At 31.2% G+C, this 23,184-nt stretch overlaps 3 protein-coding genes and 1 pseudogene across 7 annotated transcripts; 3 read left to right on the top strand and 1 right to left on the bottom strand.

Annotated features, from left to right (window-relative positions):
• Positions 1-23,184, top strand: part of LOC133791268 (uncharacterized) — a 162,151-nt pseudogene that overhangs the window by 127,848 nt on the left and 11,119 nt on the right.
• Positions 3,498-8,535, top strand: LOC133790446 (protein DETOXIFICATION 42). Of its 5 annotated transcripts, none has more exons than XM_062228091.1 (15): positions 3,498-3,677; positions 3,775-3,815; positions 4,145-4,269; positions 4,360-4,481; positions 4,587-4,781; positions 5,311-5,501; positions 5,611-5,746; positions 5,840-5,936; positions 6,040-6,140; positions 6,454-6,617; positions 6,719-6,790; positions 6,888-7,004; positions 7,867-7,962; positions 8,068-8,189; positions 8,278-8,535. In XM_062228091.1, the coding sequence occupies exons 3-15, from the start codon at positions 4,187-4,189 to the stop codon at positions 8,324-8,326; spliced, it is 1,545 nt and encodes a 514-aa protein (XP_062084075.1). In that variant the 5' UTR covers positions 3,498-3,677; positions 3,775-3,815; positions 4,145-4,186; the 3' UTR covers positions 8,327-8,535. The 5 variants fall into 5 exon arrangements, with proteins under 5 accessions (XP_062084075.1, XP_062084077.1, XP_062084074.1 ...); XM_062228093.1 differs by having other exon boundaries at positions 4,140-4,269; XM_062228090.1 differs by having other exon boundaries at positions 3,507-3,643.
• Positions 10,470-14,502, top strand: LOC133790443 (uncharacterized). The gene is made up of 8 exons (XM_062228085.1): positions 10,470-10,965; positions 11,623-12,342; positions 12,553-12,648; positions 12,734-12,817; positions 13,029-13,263; positions 13,398-13,558; positions 13,712-13,993; positions 14,081-14,502. The coding sequence occupies exons 1-8, from the start codon at positions 10,576-10,578 to the stop codon at positions 14,135-14,137; spliced, it is 2,025 nt and encodes a 674-aa protein (XP_062084069.1). The 5' UTR covers positions 10,470-10,575; the 3' UTR covers positions 14,138-14,502.
• On the bottom strand, positions 16,734-19,678 carry LOC133790448 (chaperonin-like RbcX protein 2, chloroplastic). The gene is made up of 5 exons (XM_062228095.1): positions 18,935-19,678; positions 18,430-18,521; positions 17,843-17,900; positions 17,200-17,265; positions 16,734-17,099 (listed from the first exon to the last, which is right to left on the bottom strand). The coding sequence occupies exons 1-5, from the start codon at positions 19,277-19,279 to the stop codon at positions 16,977-16,979; spliced, it is 684 nt and encodes a 227-aa protein (XP_062084079.1). The 5' UTR covers positions 19,280-19,678; the 3' UTR covers positions 16,734-16,976.

Raw genomic sequence — 23,184 nt, 5'->3', positions numbered from 1 at the left:
AATTTATAATAATATTTTTATTACAAGATAATATTCTCCACAACTCTTATAATGAGTAATTAGTTTAGTTTATAATATTTTTAAAAATTAATAAATATCAATGAGAGGAAGGTAGAACTAAGGAGTAGGGGGGCCAACAGATAAAATAAAATTTTAAGGGAGTCAATACATATACTTTTTTTTAAATTAAGGACTATGACAAAAAATCTAATATAATTTGTTTTTTCCAAATTTTAGAGAGCCAAGGCCCTTTCGTGCTCATAACTTTTCTTATAGTTGTAAATAGCATCTGTAAGTGTTAGTAAAACAAAATTAATTTTTCACTTAATAATGATATGTGCACTAAAATTATGCACAAAAAATATTATACCAACTGACGTGACACTGTTTTTAAAAATATTAGGTACAGCCTAAAATAAATTTAATTAGTTAAATGAAAAAATAAATTTGATTAGTTAAATGAAATTGTCATGTCACAGTTAATGTATAATTTTAGTGCACATATCATTATTATTTTTTAATAATTTATTATAACTTTATTATAACTTCTTCAAACCTCTAGCTATAACTCTATGCAATAAGAGATTATAAATTAATCATTTATATATATATAGAAAACGATTACAATGCATCATTTTTTTTGCAACACCGGTGTATCATTTTTCTATTTCGGTACCTGGATAGATATAATCCCAAATTTTTTTATATGACGATATACATTGTAGGTATTTAGAATATCCTGCAAATTTTCAAGAAATTCATAATAGTTTACGAAGCCGAAAACAGAATTCAAACTGTCAAATTTTACACCCGTACACAAAAAAATAGGCACGAGTGCAACAGACGGTTTAGACCCTGTTTCAGCAACATAATTTATTCAGAATTTCTTGAAAATTTGTAGGATGTTCTAGATAGCTATAATGTACACCATCATATAATATTTTTTTTATTATAACTATTCAGGTGTCGAAATAGAAGAAGGATGCACCGGTGTTGCAAAAAAAAAAGAATGCGTTGTAATCGCTCCCTATATATATATATATATATATATATATATATAGTCATATCTCTAAGCATGATGATTGAAGACACTTAATCAAAATTCAAAATATGATAACAAACTTATAATTGTTTAGATAAAAACATTATGCTCAAGAATTGGTGTATTACTGTCAAATAAGGTCAGGCAAAATATTAAACGTAAAGCATGCATTCAAATATATAATATAATATGGAATTAATTGCATTGTTTATGGTTTTTTTTAAGAAAAAATAATACGATAATATTTTAGAACACAAACTATCATAGTTAAGGTATAAAATATTCATGATAATATTATTCAAATTACATCTCAATGATTGAAGATGAAACTTATTTATTCTTGATTGAAGATAAATGTTATCTTAATTTATTATTTAATTACATAGTCATTTATACTATTTGAACACAAACTACACTTATATATAATGTATTTATTATGTATTATATATTATTGTAATAACAAATATCTTATTTTATATTATATCAATATAATTATTAAATATCTAATTCTGTATTAAATATTAGTATTATTATTATAATAATATTTTATAATATTTGAATTTATATTAATAATATTAAATATTTATTCTAGTAAAATTTTATAAAACCTAAGATTATATATTATATGTTATATATTATTATAATAATAATATTTTATAACATTTGAATTTATATGAATATAATTAATAAACATCTAATATTAAATATTATTCTAATAATGATATTTTATAATATTTGAATTTATGTTAATATAATTAATAAATATCTAATGATATTTTATAATATTTAAATTTATAATATAATTAATAAATATATAATAATATTTTATAATATTTGAATATATATTAATATAATAAATAATTATTTTTTATTTGGTTAAAGTTAACAAAACAAATCATTAAAATCAAGAATTTTTATTATCTACACACTTATTTTTATATAGAAGATATTTAAGTAAAAATAAATAATTATTAAAAAAATTTGCAAATATTTCTATGGAAGGAGAACTATGTTTAAATGTTAAAAAAATTCTGGTTGTAGTCAGAACATGCGATTATAGAAGCCATAATGAATATTATTCCTTAGCATAACCATAAACTATATAAAACAATACTTTTATACATGAAAATAACTCTAAATAAAGAAACAAATGAAATAAAAGTATTTTTAATTATTTTTTTAATAATTTAATGTTTCTCACGTATTATTGGTTTTAAATAGTGAGATAATATTTCTTTGGGAAATATCACATATTTTAATTATTTTTTTAATAATTTAATGTTTCTCACCTATTATTGGTTCTAAATAGTTAGATAATTTCTTTGGGAAATATCACATATAATCGTAATAATAACTACTAATTATTATATATGCCTCATAACTATCTATGCCTAAAATATGCTATTTTGTAATTATTACTCAATTGCCCCTCTCATTAACATCATCAATTTCTCTCTAAATTGTATATTCTACATATAAATTTTAAGATTTTACATGATTTAATCTTGTAGATCTCGAAAAAATACCAAAATTAAAAAAAAATCATTTGAAACAGACATTTGAGTGAAAATATATGAACCTCCAAAATTTTCATAATTGTATCACAAAAGCATCAAAACAACATCGATTTTGCATTTCCAAACATTTATGTTCTCTTTCCACATAATTTTCCATACACATAATGAGAGTAAAAATCATCTCTTTAACAACCATTTCACATGTGATTTCGATAAATTCAAATCAAAATGTATAACATAAAATCAATAAATTATTTGGTGATATTTGAAAGTTACAAAATTATAACTAAATTTGTAACTCTCAATAATATTTTACACATTGTGACAAATTATATTATATTTAATCAAACATTATATTATTTAAAATAATATATCTAGAGCAAGGTTCCGGAAACACTCTCTCTAATTTTCACCCACGTACACTCCTACTTTGACCGCTGTTAGTTGTTATTCTTAAAAAAAAAAAAAAAGCATCTATCATTAAAGCATAATGGTACACATGCAAGAAAAACACATGATATTATATCTTTTACCATAAATGGTTAGAAAAATAATTTTCTACCAAAATAATAATAATAATAAATTAAAGAGAACTTTCAACGCAAAAAAAAGCAGGGGAGACTACTTGGGACTTGATTACAGAAAGAGAAACCAAATTTCGAATCGGTTCAGTGTCGTTTTCTTGACTAGTGATACTGTAATAACGTAAGAAGGACACGTGGACGTCACTCATAGCATGCAGTGACTATCAAATAATAATAATAATGGTTTTTCTCTTGATTCTTTCTATCCTTCTGCGACAGTCACATGTCGTAAAGTCATTTTTTTTGTTCCGAGTCAATTAGCAAAAAGCAGCTTTAATTTCTCGTACGTGTAAACCTTTGGCACGTGGACTGACTTCTGTCCATGATATTACTCTACCTTCCCTCTACCACGAAGACAAAGAAGCTTGCTTTTTTGCTCACACTTTCTCTCTTCACAAAGACCAAATACCTCATTAAAAATACTAAAGCTTTTTCAAAACTCAATTTCTTTTCCATTTTTCTCAACTGGGTTTTAATTATAAGGCTGCTTGGATTAATGGGTAATCAAGTTTTCTGAGCTAAAATGTCAATAAGGTTGAAAATGTTATGTATTGCTTTAATAGGAAGAGTAGTCTTTTGATGGGTCTTTGTTCTGATTTTATTGTGTTTGGTGTCTGTTGAGCTTTCAAAGTTGAAATGTCAAGCTTCCACACCAAACGACTCTGATACCAGGTATTTTAATTTCTCTCTCAAAGACTCTGGATTTTCAAGGTTATGAGATCATATGTATTTATATGTATAATCCAAGAGGAAACTTCCTGTACTAATCACCATGCAACTTCTACAGTTGACAGTGGAAACGATCTCAGAGACTTTCTTTCTTCATTTGTGTATATATATTTGTATACTTGATTGTCTGATATTATCACTCTTAGCAAGAAATGAGTTTTAAAAGTTGGTTGATTTCAAAGCCAGACTCTTAGTTTGGTGGGTAGTGATTCTAGTGAAATCAGTCTTTTCTTAGCATTAAAACCTGTACTTATATTGGCTTAATAGTTCAGTTTCAGAAGCTGTAGAAGACAATCTTCTGAAAACTGTACCAAATGTTGGCTGAAAAAGAGGACTCGTCATATCCATGTGATAAGAGCATGAGACTTCCCACATGCATTTTCTTCAAGGATGCCAGGTACTATTTTCAATTAAGTTGATCTTTTTCTGTTCTCTAATGATGTATATATATAAGTGATTATGATAAAATCTCTGTTTGTATGAGCAGATTTGTGTTTAAATTAGATAAACTTGGTGTGGAAATAGCTTCAATTGCATTACCAGCTGCACTGGCTTTGACAGCTGATCCAATTGCTTCTTTAGTGGACACAGCATTCATAGGCCAAATCGGTTCGTCCTTATACTCTTTTGTTATAAGATTTTCATGTTTCTGTAGCACTGTTAGATGAGTTCTATGCTTGTTGAGACAAATTGTTTTTTCTTGGGTCCATACAGGATCAGTGGAGCTTGCTGCTGTTGGAGTTTCTATTGCTTTGTTCAATCAAGTGTCGCGAATTGCGATATTCCCACTTGTCAGTGTCACAACCTCTTTTGTTGCTGAAGAAGACACCATTGGAAGAGTGAAACCTCAACCACAACCACAGGAGGAGACTGAGAACCTTGAACAAGAACACCTGATAGCAGAAAATAGTATGCTCTTTCTTTAGGGCCATGTGCCTTGCATGCAGTTCTTGACTATTTTGCTTACTTCTCTTGAAAATGTTTGATTTGCTACTTTTGTGTTTACCAAATCTAAGAAGACTTAGTCAAGATAAGTTATCAGTCAATCTAGGAAGTTGAAAGAGTAATTAACCAAAATAAGAACATAAGCAATTTTACATGATTCGTGATGAACACCTACTCCATGGGACCAAGTCCAGATGAGAAAATTCATGGATTCTTCTCTACTTCACTTGAGCATCCCACTCATTCTAAAACTCTAGAGTCCCTCCAGAATCTGCTTGTCAAACTTTCTTCGACTCAGCAACCTTGAGATTCCCTCAAGTCCAATCTTGATCTCCCATCAAGATTTCGATGGAATCTTCCTGCTTCAGCTTATGAGATTCACTGAATCTCTTCACCTGGAAAACAGAACAAAAAAACTACGAAACAGACTGAACAATAAATCAAGCAGTTAAATCAAACTTGTTCACTTACATTCTTATCACTTTTTCACCAGGTACTGGTTACAATGAATCCAACTTAAAATCAGATCATGAAAGCTTTGATATAGAGGCAGTCGAAAATGGCAAAAGGCATATTCCATCAGCCTCATCAGCTATGGTTATTGGGGGTATCCTAGGCCTCATCCAAGCCATATTCCTCATATCTGGAGCTAAACCTCTGCTCAACTTCATGGGAGTTGGTTCTGTATGTTCTTCTTACTTTTTCATGTGATATGTATCAAGTTACTTCTGATTATTATTCTACTGACACATAACTAAAAACAACATGATTGTGTGTGCCTTTTTTTTTTAAGGATTCACCTATGCTAAAGCCTGCACAGCTGTACTTGACACTGAGGTCGCTTGGTGCTCCTGCAGTTCTTCTTTCTCTAGCAATGCAAGGCGTCTTCCGTGGATTTAAGGACACGAAAACACCTTTATATGCCATTGGTATGTTTTTATGGGAGCTCAGTACTTTAAATTTATGATTTTTTTTTTTATCTTTTCAGTGCTAGTAAAAACACTTTTTGGATTCAAATTCAGTTGTAGGAGATGTGACAAATATAATTTTGGATCCGATTTTTATCTTTGTTCTTCGCCTTGGTGTTGGCGGTGCAGCCATTGCCCATGTCATTTCTCAGTAAGTTTTTCTCGGTCGTGTTCCAAATATGATGATTTTATCATCACTGTGCTGTGTTTTGGGAAACTTGACTTGTCACATTGCTGTAATGTAATGCTTTTAGGTACTTAATTTCAATCATACTGCTATGGAGATTGATGAATAAAGTTGATCTGTTGCCCCCAAGTATTAAACACCTTCAATTTGGTAGATTTCTCAAAAATGGTAAGAGCCACACAACCAGCTACAAATTCTCAGTACATAATTTCTTTAGAAGTATCAGGATTATGCAGAGAGCTTCAATCAAACCATGCTGTTTTGATGAAACAGTAGCTGAAGGAAACTTAAGAAATTGCTCCTTCAAGTATTGCACAGTGTACTATTAAATATATTCAATGAGTAAATGCAAAAGAGCTACAGAGATCAAACTGTCTACTACATGAAACTAAAAGAGCTAAAGTTAATAAAACTGAACCAAGACATGGCATAGTAAAATTAAAACCCCATAACCCCTTTGTTCTTTCTGCTTGAGCTGCAGGTTTTCTGTTATTAATGAGGGTAATAGCTGTCACATTCTGTGTAACTCTAGCTGCATCACTGGCTGCGCGCCAAGGTTCCATATCCATGGCGGCTTTTCAGGTCTGCCTTCAGGTTTGGTTGGCAACATCTCTTCTTGCAGATGGGCTGGCAGTTGCTGGGCAGGTTCGAAAAATTTCCCCGTCTCAAACTCAAACATGAATTTCATTCTCTCTGGATTGACATATCTATGCTAAAATTTCTTTTTTGCTTCACACTTCTTGCAGGCAATACTTGCAAGTTCATTTGCAAACAAAGACTATGACAAGGCGACCGCCACTGCATCCAGAGTATTGCAGGTTACCAAATGACATTTTATAACACTACAAAACATCTCTCACTTAATGTTATCATTTCACCTTCTGTTGAAGTAATCAATGCATTGAAATTATGCAGTTGGGATTGGTTCTGGGATTGGTGCTTGCAATATTCCTTGGAGTGGGAATGCAGTATGGAGCCAGATTATTTACAAGTGATGTAAATGTTCTCCATCTCATCGGCATAGGCATTCCGGTACCTCTTTTTATCTTTCTCTTCCAAACTGGGTTCCTCATCTAATCCTACAATATTTAAGAGTATCCAGAAGGCAGGTCAGCCATCTTTGTGGCCACAATTATAAGAGCTCCATATTTTAGAAAAATATCATTTTTCTTCTACACAAAAGGCTCGTAAATTTAGAAAAATATCATTTTATATATAATTATTATAAAAATATCATATTGGCTGACCCTGCTAGAAGGGACTCAAACTCAAACCTAGTAAGAACAAATCACATGCTTGACCGTTTGAGCTCTCGTTTCTCTTGAAACAAATAAAACAAAATGCTACTAACCCTTTTCACTCTCAAAATGGTAACAAAATGGCTCGTAAATTTAGAAAAATATCATTTTACAAATAATTATTATAAAAATATCATATTGGCCGACCCTGCTAAAAGGGACTAAAACTCAAACCTAGTATAAGAACAAATCACATGCTGGACTCAAACTCAAACCTAGTAAGAGCAAATCACATGCTTGACCGTTTGAGCTCTCGTTTCTCTTGAAACAAATAAAACAAAATACTACTAATCCTTTTCACTCTCAAAATGGTAACAAAACGACTCATAAATTTAGAAAAATATCATTTTACAAATAATTATTATAAAAATATCATATACAAATAATTACCCTGCTAGAAGGGACTCGAACTCAAACCCAGTATAAGAACAAATCACATGCTGGACTCGAACTCAAACCTAGTAAGAGCAAATCACATGCTTGACCGTTTGAGCTCTCGTTTCTCTTGAAACAAATAAAACAAAATACTACTAATCCTTTTCGCTCTCGAAATGGTAACAAAACAACTAACACAGTATCTTCCATTTGAAAATCAGTTTGTTGCAGCAACTCAACCCATCAATGCCTTGGCTTTTGTTTTTGATGGTGTCAACTTTGGAGCATCTGATTTTGCATATTCAGCTTACTCCATGGCAAGTCTACTAACAATTCTAAAGCATAAACTATTTTGTTTATATAGAAAATAAAAAAATAAAAAAACATTTGAGTTAATTCTCTGATTTTCTATGTGTGAGCAGGTTATGGTGGCTGCTCTCAGCATCTTATGTCTGTTTGTTCTTTCTTCCACAAATGGTTTTGTTGGAATATGGGTTGCTTTGACTATCTACATGAGTCTTAGAACATTTGCTGGATTTTGGAGGTAAATTTATAAAAATGCTATAAATAAAGAAGACCAAAATAATGTATTATATGAAGCCACTAATTTTTTTAAATTACTTTGTTTGCAGGATAGGAACAGGGACTGGACCTTGGAAATTTTTACACTCCAGGACCTAATATATAAATAGATATAATTATAGGAGTGGGAGTTTGCAATTTTTGATTTTGTGGTATTCTTTGCTTGGTAGTTGGGAATTATTACTCTTCTATGCTTATTTGTTTGTATATTTGATTAATATACTCATGTAAAAAAAAAAAAAAAAAGATAAAGATGTTCATTCATTAGTTGAATAATTATTGATAAAGTGGTGATCTTGATTGTGGTTTTAGGTGTTAGTAATTAATTAAGATGTAATAAGTCATAAGAAACAAAATACATAAATTTATCACCAATGTAATAAACAACTACAACAAAAAATATATTTAATGATCTACTTAAATTTATGAGAGCCGGCTCTATTTATAGACAATAAAAATGAAATGATTCATGTTATTATTTTACATTGAAAGATGTATTGCTTTTCAATGTAAATTAATACTTATATATTTTTTTTGTATTATATATTTTATAATAATTTAATATGATTTTTTAATTATCTTCGGATAATAGATTTAATATTTAAAATTATTGATTAATTTTTTCTAACATTTTAAATAATATTCCTAAAGCTCTGACAAATTATTTTAGGCCGGCTCTGAGCAATATATAATTTTTAGACAATGAAAAAACCTTCATACCTAACATAGTAAAAAAAAAAAAACATGTTTGTCCTTTTTTTTATTTATTATTATCACTCATATCAATCTAACATAGGATTATGGTTCACTTTCCATGTCTTTATGTTTAATATATAATAAAAAAATCTATTGGTAAAATCCTCTTTAAATTCCTTACAAGTTAATAAATTGGTCTTTAAAGTATTTTTTAAAACAATATTAGGTTATTGAATTTGATTTGCTTAGTAATTAACTTTAAATTATACACAATTAATAATTATAATATTATGATATAATCTAATGGTATTATACATTTTTATTGAAGGAGGAGATCCCAAATTCAAATACTCTTCTCAAAATGTAAAAAATAAATAAAATTATAATATATGCTAATTATGTACAATATAACAACACTTTATAAGTATATTGATCAATAAAATCAAAATTGTGAATGTAGGCTTCTTAACCACTCAACCACGTAAATAAATTTATTTTCCTAAGTTTAATAAGAAAATTTTTTGTTGATAAAAACTGCGATAATAATATATAAATTTAATTTAATAAAAAATTAAAATTATATTTATTAACCTTGATATTCATAAAATAATTACATTTAAAATATGAAGTGTAAAAAAAAAAAAAAAAAAACTTTGAAGTTTAAACTATTTGATTGATTAAATAAATAATCATAAAAAGTGCATGGGAAGAAAAATAAAATATTGTTTAGCATTTACAAAAAGAAAAGTAAATTACATGGTTTTATGGAATATTCATTAGCAGACTATCCAAGCCAAGTCACCCTTGCTATACAACTACAAATGATACGAATCTTATCATTAAAATTGTGGTTGATGATGAAAATTAATTAAAATATAAAACCAAAACCAAATCTTAAGTTAGATTTTTAGTTTCAACTTTATGATCACTTTTCTTAATGACATTTTTGGTAAAACTAATATTTATAGGTAGTAGCTTGGAAAATGTTTTTTAATATTGACACATTCCCAATTATTCTTTTCCTTTCTAAAAAGACAACTTTCAAGATTTTCAATTATTTTTTTGAGAAAAATAGTAGTTTGTTGGTTTCTATTTTAAAAATAAGAATTCTTAAAAATTAATTTGAGATAGGATGATTTCAAAACTAAAATTTTATTTTGGAATTTTTATTTTATACTAAAGAGAACATAGGACCAAAAAAAAGACACTAAAGTTAGGATATGTATTTTTGAAAATACATTGTATATATTAGTAAACTTTTTAGTTCACTTAAAGAAAATAAGCTTGTCATTAATGTTAATTTTTAATTTCATAAATCTTATATTTATATAATTATTATTTTTTGGACAATGCTTTTTTTTTAAATAATGCAAAAATGCTTAACAAAAAACTATTGTAATTATTTTTTTTCTTCTTTCGGACAATGTTTTTTTTTTAAAAAAAAAAAAAGCGAAAAATGCATTTTAAGGAAAAGCTTGTAATTTTTGTTAATTTTTATTTTCTTATTGAAAAAAATATATAAGTGTATGGCCTATAGAGAATAGAAAGGCTTCGCTTTTTTTCTTCTCCCGCGGAGCTCGGTGGCTCGGTCGCTTCGCTTGCTCTCTCAGATATCTTATGACAATCAATAATCCAACGTCTTCCTCAAGACGATGCCCACCTCAGCCTCACCACCGCCCTCCGCCTCCGACATCAGCGTCGCTGTGTCCGCCACGCGCCGCCATTCGGACCTCCTTCCTAGACTAACCTCCTCCGACTCCCATGTTCAGGTCAAGGCTCTCAGGGAGCTCAAGAACCGCATCATCGGGAATCGGACTAAGAAGCTTTTTTTCATTAAGCTCGGCTTAGTTCCTGCTGTAGCCGATATCCTCGGCTCCAAAGCCGAAGCCGTTGTCCGAGACGATCGTGACTCCGATCTTCTTATCCAGTCCGCTGCTGTCATTGGTAGCTTTGCATGCGGCTTCGACGCCGGAGTCCATGCCGTCCTCGATGCCGGAGTGTTCCCTAGCCTCGTTAGACTCTTATCTCATCGTGATGAGAAGGTAATTTTTTGCGATCCGTTTTCTGTTTGGTTGCCAAGAATTTGGTGGAAAATGCGCGAGGTTGAATGCGTAATGTATTTGAAATGGATTTATTTGATGTTTTTGGATAAGTTGAGATGAGAATTCGAAGTATTTATCCTGATAATCAGTGTTAGTTTAGTTCAATTTTATGGTTTTGAATTTGATTAGGTTATTATTCGCTACTGTTGAATATAGCTGCAAAAAATTTCTCATTAAGAACAGGAAAAAGAACTTTGTTTGATTTTGATGTCCTAATGTGAGGAGAGTCTATTAGCCTAATTAGGTTATAGATTTTATAGTTTAGGCGTGTAAAGACTTTTATGTATGTGATTTTGTTATAAGTTGAGATGAGGATTCGAAGTATTTATGTTGATGATAAACAGTGCTGGTTTAGTTCAATTTCATGGCGTCAATATTTGTGGAATTTGCTTAGGTCATTATTCACTACTGTTGAATGTAGCTGCAAGTACTTGCTCATTAAGAAATTTTTTTATGTGATTTTGATGGCCAGATGTGAGGAGAGCCTATTAGCCTAATTAGGCTATACGTTTTATAGTTTAGGCGTGTAAAGGCTTTAATGAATGTGGAATTGTGGACTTTGCGTATGAATGTGTAATTGTGGACTTTGTGCTGTAGGTTGTGGATGCCGGGGCTCGATCTTTGCGAATGATATATCAATCAAAGCTTGCACCAAAATATGAATTTATTCAACAGAAAAACATGGAGTTTCTTCTTTCGTTATTGAATAGTGAGAATGAAAATGTAACTGGGCTTGGTGCAAGCATTATAATGCATTCTTGCAAGACAGTCGCAGAGCAGAAGGCATTGTGTCAAGCTGGGGTTCTAAAGAAATTTATTGGCCTTCTTCAGGGTTCTCTAAGTCAGAGAGATGCTAGTTTGGAGTCTTTAGCTACTATTATAAAAAACAATGTTGAAGCTGTTTCTGAGTTTGTGGGATCGGATAGTGGAAGATCTTTGAGTTCTGTGATTGAGTTAACAACGGATAGGTATCCTCGGACAAGATTACTGGCCTCTTTGTGCTTGATTGTTATAAGGAACACTTGTCCTTGCTACCTGCAAGATATAGCCATCAAAACCAAGTTGGTGCATCTTTTACTTGAGCTTCATGATGATCCTGGTCAAGTCGGAGACGAAGCCTCCTTTGCCTTTTCTAGTTTAATAGCTGGAAGGGAGGATCTTCAAAAACTAGCATTTGAGGCTAATGCCATTGATAAACTGTACAACCACTTGCAGAAAGGTGCACTACATCCCAAACGTGTTGAAGGCATATTGTTGGCATTGGCTGATCTATGCTCAAAGTTGGATAGCTGCAGGTTTAAGTTCCTTACACTGAAGGTTTGTGCTTTACAGTTTTACTAGAAGATACTAATTTACTAATGCATTATCTTACCTATCCTATAGTCAATCATCTTTTTCAGCAATATCATTGACTACAGCATAGATCCGTATTTCTCTTGCTTAGTTGTTTGACTTATTCGGATGATATCAACTATTTTTATGTGTATGATTTTTCTAAACAATTTGGTATATTTTTCATAAACACAGGCATTGAACTTGGTAATAGATGGGCTAACTCAAGATAGTTCTGCTGTACGTGCTGCAGCTTGCATTTGCTTAAAAAGTGTCTCTCGATCAATCAAGGTGTGTAATGGGAGTACTCAGTTTGCTTTTTACAGTTGTCTTTGACAACATGCTTTGGCTAATATGCTGAGAAATTATTGTGCAGAGTTTGTGTGCAGGAGATTTCATGGATGAAACAATTGTATTTCCCTTGGTTCAACTTTTACAGGATCCTTCTACTTCTGTCCAGGTACAGGTCTAGTGATCACTAATTATTATGTTTTCTCTACGTGCATAGTCATATTTGCTTTTCTGAATTTCCTTTCTTGCTCGATGTAGGCTTAGTGTTTAGGTTACCCTTAATTTAGTTGGACCAACGTGCTTGCTGGTTATTACAGTCCCTGTTTCCTTTGAGATTTCAACAAGTACTCAATAGAAAATTTTGGTTAAATGCTTCTCAGGTTGCAGCTCTCAGTGCTATTGGCAACATTGTTCTTGATTTTACCAAACGTAGGTCCATTTTCATACGATGTGGAGGTGCAACACAACTAGTTCAGTTATCAAAATCAATGGATTCAGCTTTGAGATTAAATGCCTTGTGGGCCTTAAGAAACTTGATGTTTCTTGCGGATACCACATGTAAGGAAAGCATATTTGGAGAACTTGAAGCTTCCTCATTGGCAAGCCTTGTCTGTGGTAAATGAATTTTATTTCTCTTTAATGAACAATGTTTATGATGGTTCGTGATCTTTCATAAATATTGTTCTCATCATGTGGAAGTTGGATGAACTTTCAAACAATAAACTTTAGTTGATTGGATTGATCTGCAGATTCTGAGCCTGTAGTCCAGGAGCAAGCTCTGGCACTTGTCCGAAATCTTATTGATGGATGTGCGAACTGTATTGAGTTCGTATTTGCTGAAGACGGTATTATTTTACATGCCGTTGGAAGGAAATTGCAGAGTGTTCCTAAAGTTGAAATTGCTATACAGGTGAGGATGCTTTTGTAGTTGGGTCATTTGGTACTGGTGTATAGTATGCATTATGAACTTTATAAGGAGGTGAAATGTAATAATGTCAAGATGTGTGCTTCTTTTGTCATTGTTACACTTTATAACAGAGTTCTGGAAACCTTCATTATTTAGGGAATGTATTTGCTCTGCAATGTTGCAAGTGGGAACGAATTTCACAAGGATGCCGTAATGAACCAACTTGTTAAACAAACAGACAATGGGGTGGTGCAATCTTTTATGATTGAGTTTTTGCAGAGCAGCGACAGTCGATTACGTACAGCTGCTGTCTGGACCATAATAAATCTCACTTTTCCATCAGTTCCCGGTGCATCTGATCGTGCATCAAAACTAAGAAATGCTGGCATATTTTCTCAAGTAAAGAGCATGGTCAATGATCCTTGCCCAGAAGTAAAGGTTGGTTGGTTTATCTTCCATCCGATTTCATATTTTCAATTTTTGTCTTCAAAATATTTCCTAAATCACATTTAACTCGCCATGCAGCTTCGCATAAGAACAGCACTTGGGCAATTTACGACTTCTGGTGATGGTTCAACATGATGCCCTTTCCCCCCCAATCCGTAGGGGACCCAACGAAGTTAAACAACCATTTGTTGCAGCTTGGTGTATCTTATGCTCTGGTTCTTTTTGAATGGAGTTTCAGCCTTCCCGGCTGTGGCTTGCCAGTGCATGGTATGCTTCAATCAACGTTTACATGACATGTTTATCGTCGTAAGGGCAAAATATTATTTTTTGTATATTGTTCAAAGAAATTATATCATATGTGATTGAGGGTTGCCTTAGCAGTTAGATGTCATTTATAATAGGGCAAATGTTCATGTAGTAAATTTTTGTCTTCGATCCACCCGACAAACAACGAGTGTAAACGGAAGCTTTCAAACAAAGCTGGCTGTCAATTTTACTTACTCTCCAAGTCTTTTTATGTTCAACTAGTTTGTGGCAGTGAATTTGATGTTTCAATTTGCATTGGATACACATACATACAGGCCACAATGCCCAACCTCCAGTCGACCACTACGGTATCCTTGAACTAAGCTTCAAAACTTGTTATTTGTGCATCAATTCATCATGTCTTGCTTTTGCAGGTTAACCACTTTGCTTTTCTTTTTCTTCAATCAAAGCAGTCAGGTCGCTTCTTTCATGGGTAATACTAATAATTATCATAACCACCTATTATTATTTTAATCGTAGCTTTATAAACTTAATATATTGCTTTTTTTAGGGGTTTTTTCATACTTATTTTCAAAAATAGGATTTTTAAAGTTTTTTATTTATAAAAATAAGATGTCAGAAAAGCAACTAAAAAATTTCAATTCATCAATTAGAGAATAACTAGATATCAGCTCATTGCATTGCATGCTAACACATTCAAATACAACTAAAAACTAATAATTGGACAGCAACTTTTAAAAAAAATTCAAAATAAATTTGAAAACAACTAAATACCAATACAACAATATATTAACAAAACATGTAAAAATTTCCTTAAATTAATAAAATTAAAAAAAACTTTGTCAGTCCATAAAAATATAATTTCGCTATTTTTAGCGAAATTAAGTGTATTATGTAATTTTTTTTTTATTACACCATGATTGCTTCAATTGCAATCTATTGCTTCAAAGCTAACTGATTATTTGCAACTTTTATTCACTTCGATGACTTTGTGGTGGTAGCTATTCTGGCTGAGGGCAGAGTAACTCGAGTCCCACAAGTTTAAAAGTCACAAGGTCCCTTCCCTAGTGTGAAACACCCTTCATTTCATTCTTTAGTTTTGCTGAAAAAAAATCTGAATTATCAATAATATTAATATGACTAAGCTATAACCACTAATGCAAGTATGATGATGTAAATTAATTCAAATGAATGTCGCTAACAGTAACGAGCCATAATTTTTTTTTTAAAGGAGTGTGTATACATATATATTTTTAGGGGTTTTATTACTATTTATCTTAAAATTTTACATTAAAAATTAATATTTTGACTGAATTAATTAAAAAAAGATTAGGAAAGCTTTGCGTGAGAGGTGAAAGTGAGACCACTCGATACGATTTGTGATGTTACTTGGGGGATGTTTGCTGTATTACTTGGAATCTCAAAGTGTTAAAAGAATTTGAGATTACACTAAAAATGAGATTTCCACTAAAAATCATATTTAGTTTTACATTCTCATTCATACTATGTGTTTTTTAAAGTATCATTTCAGTACTATGTGTTTACAATAATGTTTATTTGGTATGTTGTATTTTGAGATCGTATATATTTAGTACCCTGTATTTTGAAATCATATATATTTGGTATCCTAAACTCAAATTTATTTAATAAAATTTTATCAATTTAATCAACATGTTTTCAATTATGTAAGTTTCAAACATAAATTTAATTTCTTAATTACATATAATTTATGACAATTTGGTCATATTGATAAAATTTTATTTATCAAATATGAACCTAGGTACCAAATATGTATGATTTTAAAATACAGGTATTATATGAACATTATTGAAAAAAAAAGTATCAAAATAATACTTTGTAAAAATATAAAATACCAAATAAGTAAATTATCTTTTAAAAATTACGAACTCCATAATAAATACCCCTATTTTTTTTATTCCATTGGGTCAAATTGTTAACTATGAAAATTGTCCATATATCCACCTTCACTACCCAGATCTCTAAAGATAGTATAATTTCCATTATAAGGATTAGCAAAATTAAGCATCTAATAGCTTTGAGCCTATGTAATACCCAAACTTGGTTCGAATTTTGGTACACATCTTGGTTTCTCTTGGATCATTGAATTAAGAAAGTGATTTGAAAAACAACATGCGAAATTGTCTTAAATTGTTATATGAATCTCATATTTATTGTCCAACACTATAAAATAAAGTATCTTTTATCATTTTTCTATATTAAACCATTATTGCGTTCAATGCATGATCGACACTTTTCAAGTCAAATACTCTGACTTTCACCCTTTTCTTTCTTTACAAATTGCCATCATGCAAAAGAGCACAATCAAATCAACCATTATCTCAGGCACAAAAAGCTTTCAAATTTTGACCATATTGACTGACTCACCATAATATATTAAGAGCATCACTAGTGCGGTCAAACTCGTAAGTTAAACACACCCAGCTTTAAAATGATTGTAACATATATACTTTCCATATGTTTATATATACAGGTTACCAAGTACAATAATAACATAACAAGTAGTAGGAACACTATCTTATTGGTCAAATTTAAAATAATACAATTCATCATAGAAGACAAGACAGAGTGGATGTTGGGCCAAACTCTTGAAGCAAAAATTACCTAAAACTAAAGGAACAATAAAAGAAGAGAAAGGATTAAAATAGGACGTTTGTGTTTTGCTTTTTTATCCGATCTTTTCTGTGTTGGTGTCGTCTGAGGGCCATATCACAGTCTCAATAAGACGTTCACGCATCAACTCCAAGTTTTGGTCAGATATCTCTTTGTATATTTCAGCATGATCACATTTCTACATCACAATTAACCAAATAATATAGTTTTAATGAATTAAGCTCTGTCCACGTTCTCATACTAATTATTAATTAAGAGATGTGAACTATCAAGTATACCTTTACCCATTTTCCATAGAGATGAAGCCTTGTCACCATCACCCTTTCAGCAAGCTCGTGCCTCTCCTGAGAGACATTGAATAAAAGAAAAGCATAAACTCACTTCACATTTCATATGATCTATTGTGAAGGGAAAATACGAGTTTAGTCCTTGTATTTTTCTAAATATATGATTGGTTTTTGTATTTTGTTAAATGACAATTCGGACCCTGTGTTTTACAAAATTGATCAAAATAGTACTATATACCCAATTTTGGTCAAAAAAAATTTAAATATAACATTTCATTATCGACTCCTTGACCACTTTCTCCGCTTTCATGAACTTATTGTATTACTAACGATCTGAGAATTGATTTTATAATTGAAAATATTTTGACCATAATCAGGTCTAGGGTATTATTTTGATCCATTTTATAAAATACGGAGTCTAAAATACCAATCGCATATTCAGAAAAAACACAGCAGCTAAAATGATAGTGAGATAGAATTGGTTCTACTCAATAACAATGATAATTTTTCTCAGTAAAGTATAAACTCAAGTACATAGTTTTAACTTTAGGCACATTATTAGAATTCAAATATACCTTTCATTTATTCCTTTTTCCTAAATTTTATAATAAAGCTTGAAGAATTCGAAAGTTACCTTGCCAAGGGTGCGAAGGAATCTCTTCCCATCTCCAGGCTTGTTTGTTACAACAAAACTGTTCAAAATGTGAGTTGAAGCGATTAAGTTATATATATATATATGTAGAAAAATGATTGGGTAGTGATCACTACCTATATAAGTAACTTTATTTTCAGCATATTCTAAATAATTATTTAAATATTAAAATAGTGATTCAAATAACTTTATGCATGTGAGTATTAATATTAAAACAAGTACTCATATAATAATTAAATTATGTATCGAAAATACTAAAATTATCTATCGAAGTGGAATATATATATATATATATATATTGAGTTATTTTATAGCTAGAGCACAAATTAAGCAATTAATATCAGAAAATCTTGAGCTTTTGGCTGATCCACAAGGCTACTCCTGATATATAAATGTATATATATATTGTTGTATCATTTTAATTATTATAGAATATATGATTCTTACCATAACTCTAAATATGTGAGAAATGATATTGTTGTAAAAACAGATTACAATAAGAATGTAAATGAAAGCAAGTTGAGAAAATATATCATATGTATATATATATATATATATATATTACTTACTCGTAAAACCACCTATATTGTGTGGGATTCATTTCATAGAGTTGGTTCATAACTGTCCTCACAGCCTTGTACGTGAAATAGTTGAGTATTTGCTGCATCCACACATTAATTGTTTAGGTTATTAGCTCCAAATGTTATAAATATTTTAATGACATTATTATCATAGATTTAGATAAGTATATATTTTCTTACTACTACTTTTTCTTATAAAAAACTATTGTAAACATAAAAATTTGGATGCATCTCACGTCATTTAAGTATTAATACAATTATAAAACTAATTTAATTATTACTATATGATTATTTGTTAATTCAAATGCATGCAAATCCCATTACTTCAACTTAAATTATATGTCAATAAACTTGAAAAACATGCAAACTTTTCTAGTCACCCAAATCCATAGCCTCCCCGCTTTAGATTTGACAAAACAATAGTTAATTAGATAATTAATTAAGAATATATATATATATAAAAATAATATAATATGAATTATTATTTGCTGACCACTTTAACGTCCTCAAAAGTGTCTTCATACTGGCCACCCAATTCATTGACGACCACCTTCCGCCGCCGATTACTCTTCCTCTGGTTCCTGTAACTTCGACTAACAATACCCGGAACCGATTTCATCACCGACAGCCGCCGCCTGTCATGGCCGGAATCGATGAACGAACTGTTCAACTCCAAGGAGGAAGACGACCCAGCAGCCGCCTTGATGGTATGCTTCCTTCCCAAGTCTCCAACGCTTTTGAAATTCAAGTTCGTCGTAGGCAGAGCATCGACGCACAAGCATGGACAAGCATGCGAGTCCACAACCGATGAACCCACCAAGGATAAAGCCCCCACCATTCCCTCCTCGCCAAAAATAAGATTTTCCAACGTCGAAGACCAACTGTTTGATGAAATTCCTCAACGATAACGAGGGCCAAAATTACCGATCTCTGAAGGCTACCCACCAAAGAAGATGGAGAATCTGGAAGTGGGTGTCCAAGAAAATTGGAGAATTTTGGGGTTTGTAGTCAAAGATTCAAAAGGAAGGATTTTTAATGAGATGAAAGCAGTGGAACTCGATGGGAAAAACAAGGCGTACGTTTTGGGCGTGGGCGAGTAAGGTGCAGGGGAATGTGGGGATGATTTTGAAGGTGTGTGAATCTTAACCAGACAACAATTTGAGGTCCAAATTTCTCCACACAAAATGGTCAAGGACTCAAATCAAACTTAGCTTCCTCATTTAGTTTTTTTTAATTTATTTATTTAAATTTAACTAACTAATTGAGTTTGTAAATTGTACGTACTTTTCAAAATAAAAATAAAAATTGAGTTTGTGTGTGTGTGTGTGTGTGTGTATGTAGTCTACAAAATCTATGTACACACACCTGGACGGTTTCTGCTCCAAATTGGTGGGCTTCTTGACACGTGAGAGAATCTTGTTTCTTCTTCGTATCCAAACGAGTAAAATGATTTTGATTATAAAACGACACTTTAGGTCGATGAACAATTGCTTTGCCCACTCGCACCGTCTTTCGTTTGTGTGTCACTTTCACTATTCCTTTTTCTAGACAATTTGGTACGTACGTAGCATACTTGTGCACGAGTATTCTTAACTTGGGGTACTACTATTCATTTGGTTTATGTATGTTAAATTTTGAACCGTTAATTAAACATATTCTTTTTTTAAAAGAAAGTACGAGAAGAGTTATTTATAGGATAATTCTTCATTAGGGGTTTCACTTTAAGTCCTACCGATAGGGTTTTCACTGTTTCTCGACTCCTGAACAGTTTTCGACATAGTTTTTTTTTATGACCATGAATATTGTAGTTATTTAGAGTATCCTGCAAATTTTCAGAAAATTCTGAATAGTTTACAGTACCGAAAACTAGGTTCAAACATATTGTTTTCCACGCGCATAAAAAAATTAGTCACGCGTGCAACAATATGTTTGAACTCAATTTTCGGTACTGTAAACTATTCGGAATTTTCTGAAAATTTGTAGGATGCCGTAAATAGCTACAATATACACAGTCATAAAAAAAATCGCGCCGAGAATACTGAGAGCCACACCGATAGAGCTTAAAGTGAAGCTCCTATAGGAGAATTCCTCATTATATATATATACCATGCGTATTATACCATGTAGAAATTTGAATCCATAATATCTAACATTAAGCATGTTATTATCATCGGTTGTGATCTAATTTTCTTTTTCGGTATTGACGGCATAAGTACTTAAGTTCATATTTTTTTTACGACATAAATATCTAATATTTTTTTTTTGTAACTGTTACACTTACAAACTTAATTTTTAATTGTTGTAGCATAAATAATAAAAAAAATAGTTTTAAAAAATAAAATATCTATTATTTATACTACAAATATTAATAGTTAGGTATTTAAGTGCAACAAACAATTACGTAAATAACTCAACTTAAAATTTTGGTATATGTTTGTTAACGAAAAAAAGTAACGGTTGCAACAAAAAATAAACGTTAGATATTTATGCCGTTAAAAAAATAAGTTAGGCATTTAAGTGCACGAGAAGTATGAATTTATGTATTTATGTCGTCAATATCTATTTTTTTTTTAGGGTTTTCTCTTCTCTTAGTGAATGAGGTAGAAAAAAAGAAAAGAAAAATGATACCAAAAGAAATTAGGCCTATGAGTTCTAATTAGAAGTTATCATATTTTTTCTTTATAATTTCAATTTTTAAGAGCATAAACTTTAAGAGAACACTACACATTTAATCACACATGTGCACATATTAAACTTTGGCTCAGTCATTAATAAGGGTTAAATTTATAGGATATTTCTATGGGGTCCTAGTGCATATTTTTTGTGTTTTTGACTCGTGAATAGTTTTCCGCGCGATTTTTTTATGATTGTATTTGTTGTAATTATTTAGAGCATTTTATAAATTTTTTGGAAATTCCGAATAATTTATAGTGCCGAAAACTAGGTTTAAACAGGTTGTTACACGCGTGACTAATTTTTTTTATGCGGGTATAAAACAATCTATTTGAACATAGCTTTTGGTACTGTAAATTATTCAGAATTTCCTAAAAATTTACAGAATACTCTAAATAACTACAATATATATAGTCATAAAAAAATCACGCAAAAAATTATTTGTGAGTCGGAAAACATGAAAAGTATGCACCGATGCATATCTTTAAAATTATCCTACATTTATATGTGCATGAGATTAAAAGAGAAAGTTTGGTAGCCAAAGATGTTATTGTTAAGAAAAGTATTAATAGGAGATTTTGGGGTCGGCGCGTAAAGTAGACGTGTGAGCCAAAACAAAAGGTACATGGGAAACCGTGGAAGTGAGGTTAAAGCAAGCAAAGGTTAGAGAATCTAATTAATTAAAAGGTTAAAACAAAAACAAAAGTAAGTTAGAAGAAGGAACACACGTACATTGATACATACCTAATAAGCACAAACAATATAGGCAGTTTGAACAGTTGTCCACCAACTTTCAACTACCCCACGCCTTTGTTGTTCTTCAATTTTGACCTGTACCAGGTATACCAATTGATACGGGTCAGCATTCTTCTTGGGCTTTAAGCCCATTTTCCAGTTGGGTTTCATCATTTGGCCCACATGCATACAAACAAATTTCACAATAAAAATAGATATTTATGGCATAAAGAAAATTTTCGGTAGTAACACTTATATATTTGGTCAACCTCTCATTTAAACATCTTAGTAAACTTCCGAAAATACATGGCATAATACTTTTTTTAAAAAAATTACGGTATTGTTCGTTATAGTTACAATACAAATCTTGCAAATTTTTGAAAAATTTCGAATAATATACAGTGTGGAAAACATATTTATATTTTTTCGAACAATAATATCAAAAACTTTGTTTTCGGCACCGTAAACTATTTGAAAATTTTCAAAAATGTGCAAGAAAGATGTTATTGTTAGAGAATAATATTGCTTAAATGGAAATGGTAAAACCAAAATACAACTCTATGCAAAGAGTTACAATAGACAAGATGACTGTAATGCCCCAAAATTCTTAATAAGGTTTAGGACCTTAATTAGGAGGTCGGGAGGGCCATAATTGATTTATTATGTCATTAAATGATTATATGCATGTTTATGTGAATTATATTACAATATGACGATAAATGCATGCATATGAGTCCATTTTTAATTATAATGGTATTTTGGTAATTTGGCTCATTGAGGGCATAATTGTGTATTTTCATGTATGTGGGTGAATTATGATTAATACCACATTATATGTGGATTTGTTCGAGCCATTCGGCATGAGACGATCTCAGAATGTAAGCTATCGGTCTGGTCATAACGGGGTTAGTTTCGGGGCCTGAGGTGAGTCTCGGGGTAATTTGGTGATTAGAACATTGCCGGGAATTAAAGGGTAATGGGATGTGATTTATTAGCATTTGAGAATATTGAGAATAATGGGAATTGGAGGATGTTAATTATGATTAGCGGGATTAGATGGGAAATGACAATTTTACCCTTGGGGGCTGTTAAGGAAAAAAGATAAGCCTATGGGCATTTTGGTCTTTTGACCTAAAGGATATATATCACCTTAAGAAGCTTTAGGCAGCAGAAAAGCAGAGCACCTCCTCTTCCTTCAAACCGATCATCATTTCCTCTTCCTTCTCTTTGAATTTTGAAGCTCAAGTTTGAGGATTCTAGTGTGGGAATCAAGACTTTAGGATTTGGGCTTGTGTTCAGTCATATAGGAGGATTCAATTCGGGTTCAAGGTAAGG

The sequence above is a fragment of the Humulus lupulus genome, chromosome 7 (genome assembly GCF_963169125.1).
Source record: "Humulus lupulus chromosome 7, drHumLupu1.1, whole genome shotgun sequence".
Lineage (NCBI taxonomy): Eukaryota > Viridiplantae > Streptophyta > Magnoliopsida > Rosales > Cannabaceae > Humulus > Humulus lupulus.
Note: the sequence above shows the minus strand (reverse complement) of the source record. Positions and strands in the feature narration are given on the sequence as shown.